This window comes from Silene latifolia, chromosome 10 (assembly GCF_048544455.1).
Source record: "Silene latifolia isolate original U9 population chromosome 10, ASM4854445v1, whole genome shotgun sequence".
Lineage (NCBI taxonomy): Eukaryota > Viridiplantae > Streptophyta > Magnoliopsida > Caryophyllales > Caryophyllaceae > Silene > Silene latifolia.
In genome coordinates, this window is record NC_133535.1 from 123,976,525 (window position 1) to 123,989,761 (window position 13,237).

The 13,237-nt window shown below is 36.2% G+C and overlaps 1 protein-coding gene and 2 non-coding genes across 4 annotated transcripts; 1 reads left to right on the top strand and 2 right to left on the bottom strand.

Annotated features, from left to right (window-relative positions):
• The first annotated feature begins 212 nt into the window (after positions 1–212).
• On the top strand, positions 213–286 carry TRNAV-AAC (transfer RNA valine (anticodon AAC)). Its single transcript has one exon. It is a non-coding gene; the product is annotated as a tRNA-Val (tRNA).
• Positions 287–1,469: 1,183 nt separating this feature from the next.
• On the bottom strand, positions 1,470–1,543 carry TRNAT-AGU (transfer RNA threonine (anticodon AGU)). Its single transcript has one exon. It is a non-coding gene; the product is annotated as a tRNA-Thr (tRNA).
• Positions 1,544–2,578: 1,035 nt separating this feature from the next.
• LOC141605895 (golgin candidate 1) lies at positions 2,579–12,579 on the bottom strand. Of its 2 annotated transcripts, none has more exons than XM_074424818.1 (21): positions 12,273–12,579; positions 10,816–10,896; positions 10,066–10,115; positions 9,326–9,949; positions 9,153–9,215; positions 8,616–8,693; positions 8,308–8,511; positions 7,916–7,972; positions 7,731–7,805; positions 7,560–7,631; positions 7,058–7,120; positions 6,873–6,971; positions 6,210–6,287; positions 6,063–6,131; positions 5,417–5,464; positions 5,237–5,332; positions 5,044–5,120; positions 4,200–4,245; positions 4,015–4,113; positions 3,885–3,929; positions 2,579–2,988 (listed from the first exon to the last, which is right to left on the bottom strand). In XM_074424818.1, exons 1-21 carry the CDS (start codon positions 12,298–12,300, stop codon positions 2,911–2,913), a joined length of 2,130 nt encoding a protein of 709 aa, XP_074280919.1. In that variant the 5' UTR covers positions 12,301–12,579; the 3' UTR covers positions 2,579–2,910. The 2 variants fall into 2 exon arrangements, with proteins under 2 accessions (XP_074280919.1, XP_074280920.1); XM_074424819.1 differs by having other exon boundaries at positions 9,326–9,946; positions 12,273–12,488.
• Between the last annotated feature and the right edge of the window lie 658 nt (positions 12,580–13,237).

Below are 13,237 nucleotides of genomic sequence, written 5' to 3' on the forward strand. Positions count from 1 at the left end.
TCTACCATATTATATGATAGAAAACAAATATATATTTCTTTTATTTTTTTTTCACATTATCCTAGTCCATTTTTACAAGGCTTAACACTAGTTTCCTTTATTTTGTATGTTTGAATTGTTTGGGAATTCCCGTGGAAAAAAAATTTAGTTATATAGAATTATAAACATAATTTTTAATATATTAGTATCCGTGAATTTAATTTATCAGCACAGGTGTCGTGGTGTAGTTGGTTATCACGTCAGTCTAACACACTGAAGGTCTCCGGTTCGAGTCCGGGCGACGCCATATTTTTCCGGGTTTACATTATTTTTTAGGGTTATTTAATGAGAATACTCTGAACTAAGGAGATGCTGCTTAAAATACTCCCTACTTTATTTTAACTACCAATAAAACCAACTACTACCCCCTTCTCTTTTATTATAATTTGTCGACTGACTACCTGCTTAACAGGTGAACCATTTTTGTAACCCTCCTTTTTCACCCTCTCCCTTACCTAATCACCATTAAAGCTCCCACTCTTCACCACCACACAACAACGCCATTGTTGATCATCATCAACACGCATCATTGATGATCCTCACCAACCTATTTCTGTTGGCGTAGATTTTATATCTGATTCATCCTATAAATTTGATTCCCATATCTAATAACTCGCCCTTATTTCAGAAATGGGCTAGATCGGTTGTCGGTGGCTTTGGTGTGTAAATATGGGGTTAGTGTTGTGTTAATGCATACAAAGTGGAACGATTGATTGTCTTTTAGTTTTTCAAGTATGGTTTGAATTGTGGATTTTATGGTATTGTTAACATTTGGATTTATTGCAATTTTAGTTTGTGATTAACAATGTCGGATGAAAATGTATAGCTAGCATACATTATATACACCGGTTGTTTCGTCAAAGATCTCTAAAAGAATTAAGTTATGCCTTATCAATTGGCAATAGTCAGAAATTGTTATTTCCATTTGATTACATTGCTTATAGTTGTCATCCTTCATGAGTATGCTGACATTGTTTTACATAGTGACTGCTGGTATTTTAATTGTTTCGAAGTGTTTATTGCAACTTAGATATGACAGAAGCAGCGTCGGTAGAAAATGAAGATGAGCGCATCATTTTTGAGGAATAATAGAGGAATAATTACAAATCAAATTACGGTTAAAATGGAACAAACAGAAAAAATTTGAAAAAAAAATGGTGAAGGAGAAGATGAAGAATGGAAAAGGAAGAAAGGAGCAAAGGTAGAAGATGAAGATCGAAGACTAATAAAGGGCAAAGAGTGTGCAGCAATAAAACTTACCTGCTACTACAACTTAACAAAACACTAATTTTGTTTAAAGTGAATGGGCTATTAGTAGTTAAAATAAAGTTTGGAGTATTTTGAGCAGCACATCTATAGTTCAGAATATTCTCATTAAATAACCCTATTTTTTAATTTGATTTTTGTAATTTTTGCGATTTAAAAACAATTGCTCTCGTTGAGAGTCGAACTCAAGACCTCCCGCTTACTAAACGGGTGCTCTAACCAACTGAGCTACGAGAGCATTCTTGATTGATGATTGTTGTTCAACGTTATTATTGGCAAAGTAATCAAAACAAATATTCATTGCATCATTTGGGATTATCATCAATTTTTTATTAGATTGATTCTACAATTGTATGACCAATCGAACAATCAATATCTTCAAAACTATAAGTTTGGGTGACACTGTATTTGTGAGAAATAAAGGGGCTCGAGCAAGCGAGGGAGTTGGGGAGGCGGGATAGAATAGTATTTTGTGGAATGTGGAGGTGAGAAGTGAAATGAGGAGGGTTAGTTATATTGCGGGATAGAATAGTATTTTGCTAAATATGTGATCAAGTTTTATTAGCCAACTTTATTTATTTTTGTGGAAGTTACATTGTTGTGTCGTGAGAATACGCAGTCACAGCCTTGTCTTTGTCTTTGACTCCTGGTGGTTTTGAATGTTGGCGAGAGCTGACATACCGACCTTAAGCGATTGGAACACGAAAGAACCAGAAACGTGTGTTTTATGTATGTAAGTTGTTATTTGTAAGTGATGCTTTGGTGGGTATGTATGCACGCAACATGGAAAGTGTTCACATAGTTATAATTCTTGAGAACAAGGATCATTTCAAGGGACGGATATTGATACAAAGATACGATCTAAATATTGTTATTCAGTTGTAATCCTAGCTGTTTATTATAATTTGTACCATTTATTTAGCTTTAAATGTGTAATGTCATGTTGTTATTCAATTGTTCTTTCATTTCATTAATCCATCCAAGTCTTGCTAAGGCACATACTAGTAGGTAGAAGTAGTTATTAAAAGAACATGTTTCACAATAAACTCGTGTAGTGCCAAATGCCAATCAGAGGGTTGAATGGTAAAACAGTAACGAGTACAGATCCCAAATGACCACGAGTTGAATCTAGTTCCAAATCTCAAACCAGCACCTTTTGCCTCTGGGAGTATGGGTGAACACACACACAGACATTCATGAAAACATTTTGCTCCCTTATAACAAAAACCGATCGAGTCTATATAGGGAGTAAGATGGACGACCCATATTATAAGATCCTGCACAATGCTGGCAAATTTATTTTGACAATATGCATACCATAAAACCAAAAACAGAGACAATCATAACATGGTTAGAAACCTGTTAGTATCAAAAATGCCGTTGCGGCTATGTTTACCCAAAGAAAAACCTAATATCATGAAAATGGATGTATATACAAATTATCACAGGACTACATACATAGTAGTACATTCATATGTATGGTTCACGCGCACCCCCGCTCCTTTCTATTTGGGTTATCCTATATCCAATGATAGAAACAACGTATAAAAAAATATGAGAATTGGTTAACTGTGAGTCTGTGACTTCCTTCCACCTCAGCACACATCAAAGTCGCGGTAAGTTGGGTTGTGAAAGACCCATCGATTGAGCCACTTCTTGAGCAGAAAAATCGTCAGCTTGGGCCTAAAAGATAAGATGGCACATAAACAAGGCAAAAATTTATAAGCATTGTCAGAACTCAAACTTTCTCGAGTCACCACCACTTTTTGCAACAATTAGTCACCTTGGAGATGGTTTCATATCAATAAAATGTGCTACCAAACTATTTAACCAAAAAAACAACTCATATATCCATTAACCAACTAAATGCGAAATTAAAGAACTACCTAATTGGCTAATTATATCGGTCAGTCTCAAAAAAAAAAAAAATAATAATAATAATATGAGAACCTTTTGCATAAGCTTAACATAATCTGGATGAGTGATTCTAGTCTATACCTTTCTCAGATAGACAAGCTAGAGGGTAAACTAAATACACACGAGTTCAAAAATATACTACTGTGTTTGTTTGTTCATATAACCCCGCCTACAATAAGTGGGTAAAATACACTAGTACACCACTTCAAAACATTATCGAACAATATTGTTCAAATCTTTCCAACACAATTTGATGGCTATCAAAAGGTTAAATGGTGACGACGTTGTGACCGATTGTTCTCCCCTCCCAAAAAAAAAAAAAAAAAAAAAAACCATCCAAAAGTATAGGAATGAATCAGGGAAGAAAAAAGACTGATGCTGGAGTGACTGGTGAAGCTTCTATGTCAAGTTTACTTCATGGCTATTTCTTTAATGAATTGCATTAGATATATTCTAATGAGATAATATACTACAGTTTAACCTAGTCTCCCATGTCCCATCCCCATTACAGAGAAGACGACTTATGTGCCGGTGCACATTGAACCATTGTTCAGTCTCAGTTTCTTCACATCCAAAAAGGGAAGGTTCGTCAACAATCTAAACAGATGATAAGAATTTTCTAGTTATTGATTATCATTCATTAAGTACATGCTGTACCATACCTGAAGGCGATGCAACAGATACATTAAGAACAGGTGTACAAAAACCTGCAGAAAATGTCAAAGTGATCACCGTCCTGTTCATAATGTTATAATGCTATAGAGGATTAGGCCAAAGGTTTAGAAAACTTACTAAATAACATAGCAGGCCAACTCGAGCTCTTGGATGCCGCCAGAGGATCCTTGTAGCACTCACTGCACCTGAATCCAAAAGCTTTGCCGCCTTTCGAAACTACAACAGAGACAGAGAGAGGAAAAAAAGCTAAGAAAAAAAGTTGCCGAAGAAATACCAGCAAGATTAAACATAATCAGAAATACCTGAATGCTTGCCCCAGCCAAGTGACGCTGATGTAATGGGAGAGGCCTGAAAATTTGACTCAGTAAGAAAGAATACTTCAACAAACTAGGAAAAGTTACTTCCACAATGACCAGCACAAATTTGTATCCAGAGTTTCACCAGCTTTCTATTACAAAGATAAATACAATCTACAATGTCAAGAGTCGTTGAAATTGACTCCCTCGTATTCTTAGAATTTCCCCATTTTATTGGCCTATTAAAAGAAAACTGGCAACGCCTCATTTCTGAATTTGGTGAAATTTGGGATGTAAAATGTTTCTCTTATAATTTCGTCTTTACAAGTGAGTTACAGCAACACATATATCGTATGGCCCACCCAATTTATCTCATAATTCCTCCTTTACCAACGCCACTAGACAAGTAACCACTTGCCCTCCATAATTCCAAAGAATATAAAGGGTATCACAAGCCTTCAACCTCAGCAAGCAGGATTGTCTAAAGAGGGAATTCCATTAGGCTCATTGAACAGGGCCCCCAATTATGGAGTCCTCAAATTACTCTGAGTTTTATTATATTTACTTTTGCATGTGTGAGAAGCAAGTATTTTCCCATAGCATAATGGTCAAGTCTGTATACGTTTCAATGAGAATAGACGCGAGTTCGAATCCTCTACATATTTTTCAAGTTGACTATTTGAAAACTATTTGGAAGGGCTAATTTTTTACTTCTGCTCCCAAACTTTTGAGACAGCCTTGCAAGCAAGCTTGAATTAGGAAACAAAAAGCATGTTGCAAGTTTTCTTACATACATGTACGCCACGTATAAGTAAAATGATATCATGTTAGTGATATAAAAAAGACATACTCAAGCTCTTTCATGTCTGCTTCTTCATCCCAACTTGATGATGCTCGGCGAGAAATCTTGTTTCGTTCTGCTTCAGCCTATTCCACACAAAAAAAAAAAAAATTAAAAAAAATTTGAATGCAGGCCAGGAGCTCATATAACCAGAATAAAGAGTGAAACTATAAACATTCTTAGTAGTCCTATGAGAGCCGACCTGTGCTTCTTGCAGGCGTTTCACCTCTTTCTCCAACTGAAATTGTGCGGCGGCTTTTTCACTTGCCATTGTTTCAAGTTGTGTTTGTTTGTAGTACTGTGGTAAAACGCAGTTGATTAAATATGGCGAGTTCACGAATCATGATGGTTAGTATGCACATAAGAAGCATAAACTACTCACCAATAGATCAGTTAATTCGCGGTATCGCTTTTCAAGCTCCATGTGCTCCTGAAATTATCAACCGTAAAGGTCATCCAACTTCAAGACAAGCAAGATCAAGAAAAAGAAGCAAGTCTAGAATTATAATTGGTCAGTGGTATTTGGATGAACTCTAGAACATTGCAACATAGTCTCACTCGTAGGCATAAGAGATGGCTAGACGCAATGTATAATAAACTGGTCATCATGGATGGAATATGACCATCTTGAAGATACAATGAGAAATCTTCATAAATATCTAGTAAACCCTCATTAAAAGGGAGACTTATTTGATGAATGTTGGAAGTTCATTTTTTGTTGAGTAGAAGGGAAAGAAACGCATTTCAACAGGACAATAGAATCCTGATGCTGTGTCTAGCCAATGAAGGCTATACTTCATAGCTTTGAAGTGAACCGCAAATATGAATTTACATTTCATATGCAACAAATATAACAAGCACGCCTGTAATGTGTAATGTGTCATGTGTCGACCGTTGGACTTAATCTTGGACTTAATCGTGAGGACGTTTTCCAATTTCTTTTCTCTTTAAAGAAGGAAAAAGACACGGCTATTTTACGAAGTTATAACTGATCTAGAGTCAGTAATCATTTTGAGTTCACTGCTCACCTGACGGGAATAATGCTCAGCATCTCTCTTTATGGCAGCCATTTCAACTCTCATCTTTTGTAGTTCAGCCTAGGGAAAAACAGTTTTGGTCATTACCATACAACTAAGAATCGTGGAAAAAAAAATGAGAGCTCAGAGGTACCTTACCTCCAGTGAGGAAACCTTGCTTTCTGCATTAGTTTGACCCATACGTGCACGTTCCACCTCCTGTTGCCAAGCTTGAACCTTCAATTTTAACAGAAAAGTCAGAATCTAGATCACAGCTTATTCAAGTCATGACATTGGATGTGATAGATTCAGCGATTAGATTCTGTGGCGGTAACTGCTAAATGTAATCTCTTGGGGCCAATAAAATAATGCCTTTAGCGGCTTTGGGGCCATATAAATCGACAGAAAAGGTACAAGTAATACATGCACCGTAGACTAAGCATCTAGTAAAGATGATTAAAAAAACTTGAGAAAATTACCCCATAACAACATTTTGTCTAAGCGTAGATTCAGATTTGCTCAGCTTTCTAGCTAACAAGTAAAAAATCTATAACTCTTCTTAAAAACCAAGATATTTATATATTAAGGGGCTAAAACACATTAATATTTGAAAAGAAGTCCAAAGTAGTATAGGAAAAACATAATAACCATCGGATGCTTCGAAACTAGAATACTAGGTATTTGACAATTAATGAATTGGCATGCTACAAAAGGAGAGAGAGATTCAAGATCATGATTTTTAAGGTTCGCAAGGAATAAGCTACTATTTTAGAGATGTCTTATTGTCTCATGATTGTGACTCTTCAAATATAGTATGTGCACCTGAATCAACTGAGTTCCATCTTCAGGAGACTTCTTTTGCTCGCGGCGTAGACGACCTTCCATGTCCTGTAATTCTTGATTTAAGGTGGCACACTCTACCTGTCAAAAACATGTTTGTCAGTAAAACTATCACTTAGATTAATCCAAGAGACACACCTGTGATTCTTGACAACATGGAGCATTACCTCAAGTAATGCAACCTTTTGTTCTAGATCACTTGACTTCACTGCCCTCTCGTCCGCCATCCTCTATGTTGTGGGCATTCAAAAGCATCAACAAGAATCACATGGAACAAATGAATAAAATAGATAACATATAATGTACTCGGAGTTCCAATCAAAACCCCCCATAACATAGGATTCAAGCTTAACAACTCCCAGTTCCAAGTCTCCTTCCTAGATTATGATTATGATGTAGCCATTATTGCTTAAGTTTTTATCTAAATATTTCCATGATTTTTGATGATCATAATCTTCGCACAGATTTACTCGTTAGGTGACTCAAAGTTGTATACATAGCTCGTCTGGTAGTACAGGTACATCTATTATTAGAAATGTATAAATACATCATTTATTCAATGTCGCCAAGATTAATAAAATATGAAAAAACAGTTGAAGTAATGGATTCTAGCAAGGGCAGTTTAAAATCAATAAAATATGAAAAAACAATTATGGCTTCTCACTATACCTGGATTCTAGCGAGGGCAGTTGACGCATCAACAGCTCGGTGTTCCAGCTCTACTTCTCTTTCCATAGCAGCCTATGGATCCACATAAATGAGATTCAAGCAGTACTAAGATGTAGGAGGGATAGGTTACAACTTCCATGTGCAAAATGGTAGATAAACCACTAAGCATACCTTTTTTGTTGCATTATGAGCAGCACGCTCTTCTTCTGCCCGACGTTCTGCCAAAGCAAGCTCCTCACGCAGGGCCTGTTCAAATCCACGTGGATTTTCAAATACACAAACGCAATTGGAAATATTAACAATTATAACATAAATTGGAATAGATGACTAATTTTAGATTTACCACCAAAACTTACTTGCATCATCCTTGTCTCTGTCAGTTCTCTATTTCGCATCAAACTTTCCATGTTTGCCTGATATACAGCAGCGAATGAATAAGAAAACCTGAATAAACCTAAACTTGGAACTTGGGTTCCTCCAGAGTTACGATTAAAGATGATGCATGACAACCTGAATAAACCTAAACTGGCTAATATCATACTTCTAAAAATCTACGTCCCTTCAGCACTAAATAAATATTGTGCAATGGGATAAAATTTACAAAATTATATCAGTGCCCTTCGATCCCAAAGTGATGAAAAACAAATAAAACATATGAATGAATTTATCATACCCCCTTCAAAGACCCTTTCACTGAATGCCTTTGCGGCAGTACCGAAAAAGTAAAATAAAAGAATATCATACAGACCTGCAAAGAAGCCATATTCCCTTCATAAGAAGCAGCCTGTTTCTTCAATACCTCAAGAGAACTGACAAGGGTCTCAATTTCTGCATTTTTTGCACCTAATGCTTCAGTCATGTTTGACTCAACTCTACCCACTTCTCTTTTAGCAGAAGATAAATCTTGCTGCAGTTTCTTTATGCGATCCTCACATGATTTACTGAGCTCCCTCTGTAATGACAGGATACTAGCTCGTAAATGTATTGCATGACACACTAGCAAGTCACAACATTTTTACACCCAATGCTTAATCCAAAAACAGTAGAAAATTTTACTTCAGCAGTGAGAAGCTCCTCTAACTGAGCATTTTCAGACTTGTATTCCTGAAGGCGAGAGGAAAGTCCAGCACAGACCTGAATATCAAGATCACAGCTCAATACTAATGTCAATGAATAAGTGGCAAAGCTTATAAGCAACTACAAAAGCCAAGCAATCTAATGTACCAGAAATGACCTTAAACATATTCTGTATATTGTAACTATGTTCCAATTCAGTAGAGGTAAATAGAACAATTCCATTCATTAGAAAGCGAAATGGAAAAAGATCATCCATAAGATGTTTGTGCCCAAAACTGAGATGATGTTTGCAGTTAAGCTTTACAACAAAGCTATTCAAAGAGTATAAGACAAATTCACAGAATGATGTAGATGCCCAGAAAAACCATAATATGATTCAGACGCTCACAAGATTCCCAGAGAAAACATAAGATTACCAGTTACATGCATGTAGATGTTCCAATGGCACTCTAGCAACATTTTCTTAATAAAGCCAGTAAAAAAAGCCATAATGGGCAAAAGCATCAGAAACCTTACGCGAGCTAGCCTTGCCTCTTTTGATTGGCCAGTAGAACTGGTTGATTTTAGTAAACCTTGTGCCTAGAATTCAGATAACAAGCAGTAGTCAGAATATGCCAATTACTGCACATACACTTCGTCTAGAAACACTGCAAAAGACGAAGATTCTTTACAACTCAAAATCACTTTACCTCATCAAGTTGCTCTTCTACTATATTCAGATTGCTATTTCCTTTATGGTCCTCCGTCTTTGTGGGAATGGAAACAGTTTCCCGTGCTACATCAACAATATTTTCCATTTTACTATCGTCAGTTACTAAGTTCGGTGTCTCATCAAATTTAGATTGAGATTTCTCTTCCCCAGGTTTTAAGGAGTCATCTGACTCTTTCAAACTGATACTTTCACCAGGAGCGTTGTGATGATTGTCAAGGCTAAGCTCAGTGCCAATCAAAGTAGATGTTACTGAAGAAGACACATCTGGTGAAGGGGCATCAATTTCACCATTATGGTCATCATTCGTAACTGAAGGAGCCCTTTTAGTTGTATTACTAGAATCTTCAACCTTGGTGGCGTCATGTTTCCCTAACTCATTTGATGAGGCATCAAATAAAGCACCATCCAAAATCGAAGTGCTTTCAGACTTCTCTACTTGCTCACTGGTAGGTTGCGTTATTGAAATTTCAGGGTCCAGACTATGTTTCTCGACCGTGGAAGAAGCCACCACCTCATCGGGTATAGAATCTGATTCCAATGGCAGTAAGCTGCTTTCTGCTGGCCTTTGGTCTTGAACGTGTTCCTTCTTCGGACCTCTCTTCTGATCACACACACAGCCTACTTGTGAGATAGTTATGCATATTCTAGTTTCTTTTCATGGGAATATAACTTGTGTATCAAAATAAATCCAATATATTTGAAGTCTCGTGAAGTCACCTTTCCCTTTGGCTTTGATTTTCTTCCCTGAGAGCCTGTTCCATTAGGAGCTGCAGAAAGGTATTGTAGCCTTCAGTTATGGGAGAAGGAAGAAATAGTAATTTTGAATGAGAACATTTCCTTCTTGGTGCCTTGACGTCTACTCTAATTCCATTTTGGTGCCCTAAGATTTCACAAATTCCACTTTGGTTATGTGATATTCGAGTTATTTCCCACTATAGTGACCTAAAGTGTACTTAACAAAAATTCAACGCAATCAAAATGTTTTCAAGCTTTATATAACTAGCTTTTGATATAAGAAAACTAGGAAACTTCATAGTAATATCTTATTCGGTTTAAATATCTGCACATGATTAACTGTTTTAGATAAATCTTCGCTATATTATATCGAGTCATTAGAAAGAGAAAATAATCAAAAGTCGAAGTCACCGAAGTGAGAAATTCTCAAATCTTAGGTCACTAAAGTGGAGTCTGTCAAACTACAGTTTACCAAAGTGGAATCGGCCAAACACCGGGACACTGGAAATTTTGCTTATGCATTAGGAGTTCTTAAGCAAATCTAATAAGATACTCCAAGACACATATCTATACATAAGAAAAAACTGGTGTACTATTTCTATCTAGAAATTTCATTATGGCAAAGCATGTCACAAATATTTACCCGTGTTTGCTAGAAGCTGTCATATGAACTACAAATTTCATCTATGTTTCACAAGTTTTAGATGAGTGTAGAAAAAACAGAGGTTGAACCTGTTGGAGGTATATTGTCCTGCTCATCTGCAAGCTCACTGACTACAAGCTTTGCTCTCCGATCAACAACTTCAAACAAGTCTACTCTCCAAGCAAAGAGCACAGCCAAAAGAAGATCAGTAAAAGAGAAGGTAGCAATAGTTAGGGAGGGGTAAAAAGCGACTCCCTCTATTGGAGTAGATATAATGAAGCATTATGTACTGAATAATAGTATTGATAAAACATGAAACAGAAACATGGTAGTTTCAATACAAAAAAAAAAAAAAAAAAAAAAAAAAAAAATACCTGAAAAATGAATAGAGCCACTTTCATTTGTGTTGAACCAAGAAATAAATAAAAAAGTTATAAGCGTGATGTATATTTCTTATCATTACCCGAAATTATATTTATTCGAATCAGGGACATTGGCTCATTGAAACACATATTAACGATTACGATTTACAAAGAAGAGGCATGACATCAGACATATGCTAAATTGTTCATCATAAAGCTGACTGCAGACCAAACAAATTCACAGCAAAACTTAGAGAAGGTAATTGCCAGTCAAGTAGCGCTAACTGCCTGACACCATTTTTATGCATCTGTGTCTACCAAGTTTTATCTTGATTTATTTGAAACAGTATCAGGCTAACTCTTCCCTCCGACCGTTCAAAAATCAATAACCCGTCCCCATCCCTCCCTTTAACCAGTACCAAAAACCCAACCCTTACATTACAATTCCATATTCTGACATCCCAATACAAATCGACAACCAACACCTTGTTCATACACCCTCACCACTCCAACAGTCCTACACTACAATTCCATATTCTGACATCTCAATACAAATCGACAACCAACACCGTCTTCATACAACCTCACCACCCCTACATTACAATTCCATATTCCGACATCTCAATACAAATCGACAACCAACACCGTCTTCATACAACCTCACCACCCCTACATTACAATTCCATATTCTGACATCTCAACACAAATCGACACCCAACACCTTCTTCATACACCCTCACCACCCCTACACCACTAGCACACCACGAAATCCAACCAAAAACAACACTCCATAATTCACCTAAAGCTTCATTACTTAATCCCCCGACACTCGACCTCGACACACAAACCCTAATCACGGATTCTAACAAAATGTTGCCCCCAACCCCTAAGTTCAAGTCATAACAACAAAAAATCCCCAATCATCAATTAATCCTAATTGCAAATTCTAAAAACAAAAACCAATTTTTCAAACTAACCCACTTGATTTCAAGCATCAACAAACATTCCCATGCATTTTTTTTCTTGAATTATTGTCGGTGCTAATTACATATGAATTAATCAATGCAGCTCGATCCAATTACAAAACTAAAAACAACCCAATAAAATCAAACAGTATATACAATATCTAATAAATCAAATAACATTGAGAATTAATAAAAGGGAAAAGGAAAAACGATTGGGACCTTCAGCGCGTTTGAGCCAAGAAGCCATTGAAATAGCAGGAAGCTTGTAATTATTGTCAGATTAATTAATTAAATTGGGGATCAAGTGAGGTTAGTGTGTAGATGTAATTTTGAAATTGTGATCAAATTAGATTAGTAGAAAATTTGTAGCAAACCAAAATTTGTTCATGGAAATCGTTTTTTCGTTTAAAATGATTTGGACATTTTGGGTAGGACATCAAACATCAACTCTTCTATAGGAATAATAGGATCTTCCAATGACATAGGACGGGTTCAATAAGAGAAAATAGTCCAACAAAAAAAGTTATTAGCCGAGCAACAGTAAAAAAAGAACGTCATTGCTCTTTTATAGATAAGTTTTACTCTTGCTGTACTTTTTGTCACAACTTTTCCATACCTTAGCCTTAAACAAACAACAAATGCTCTCCTTTTCTCTCTCGAAAAGTTAATCAAATCTCACCAAATTACTAGGTTATTATGAATTTGAATTCTCGATCACATAATAATTAAATTTCAGGCATCAATTTTTTAGCGAATTAAGTAGACAAAATGTAAATTAAATTAGGGTTAATAAAATTAGGGGTAGTACAAAATTAACCCGTACACGACTGACGATGATAAAATGCAATTAGATCATCTATGAAATCACTTTTCACAAAACCAAGGAAGCTAACCTCCAAATTTTAGCCAATAGTCAGAAACCAAACTGATTTCAATGGCAATTATATCACTCAGATTTGTAAATTAGAAAGCCTAAACTTGTGAATTGAGTGTGTGGTGAATACAAATACATGAACCAGAGGCCACTGATTTCATTCGAGAGCGGCAATTAATGGTGGGTAAGGTCAGTATTGCATAGTTGTGATTGAAAAACATGGCAGTAACATTCCGTCTCGACCATTTTCACTCATTGCTATTATACACTCTATTTCACGAGTGGTGCGCGGTGGTGTAGGGGTTGTGGT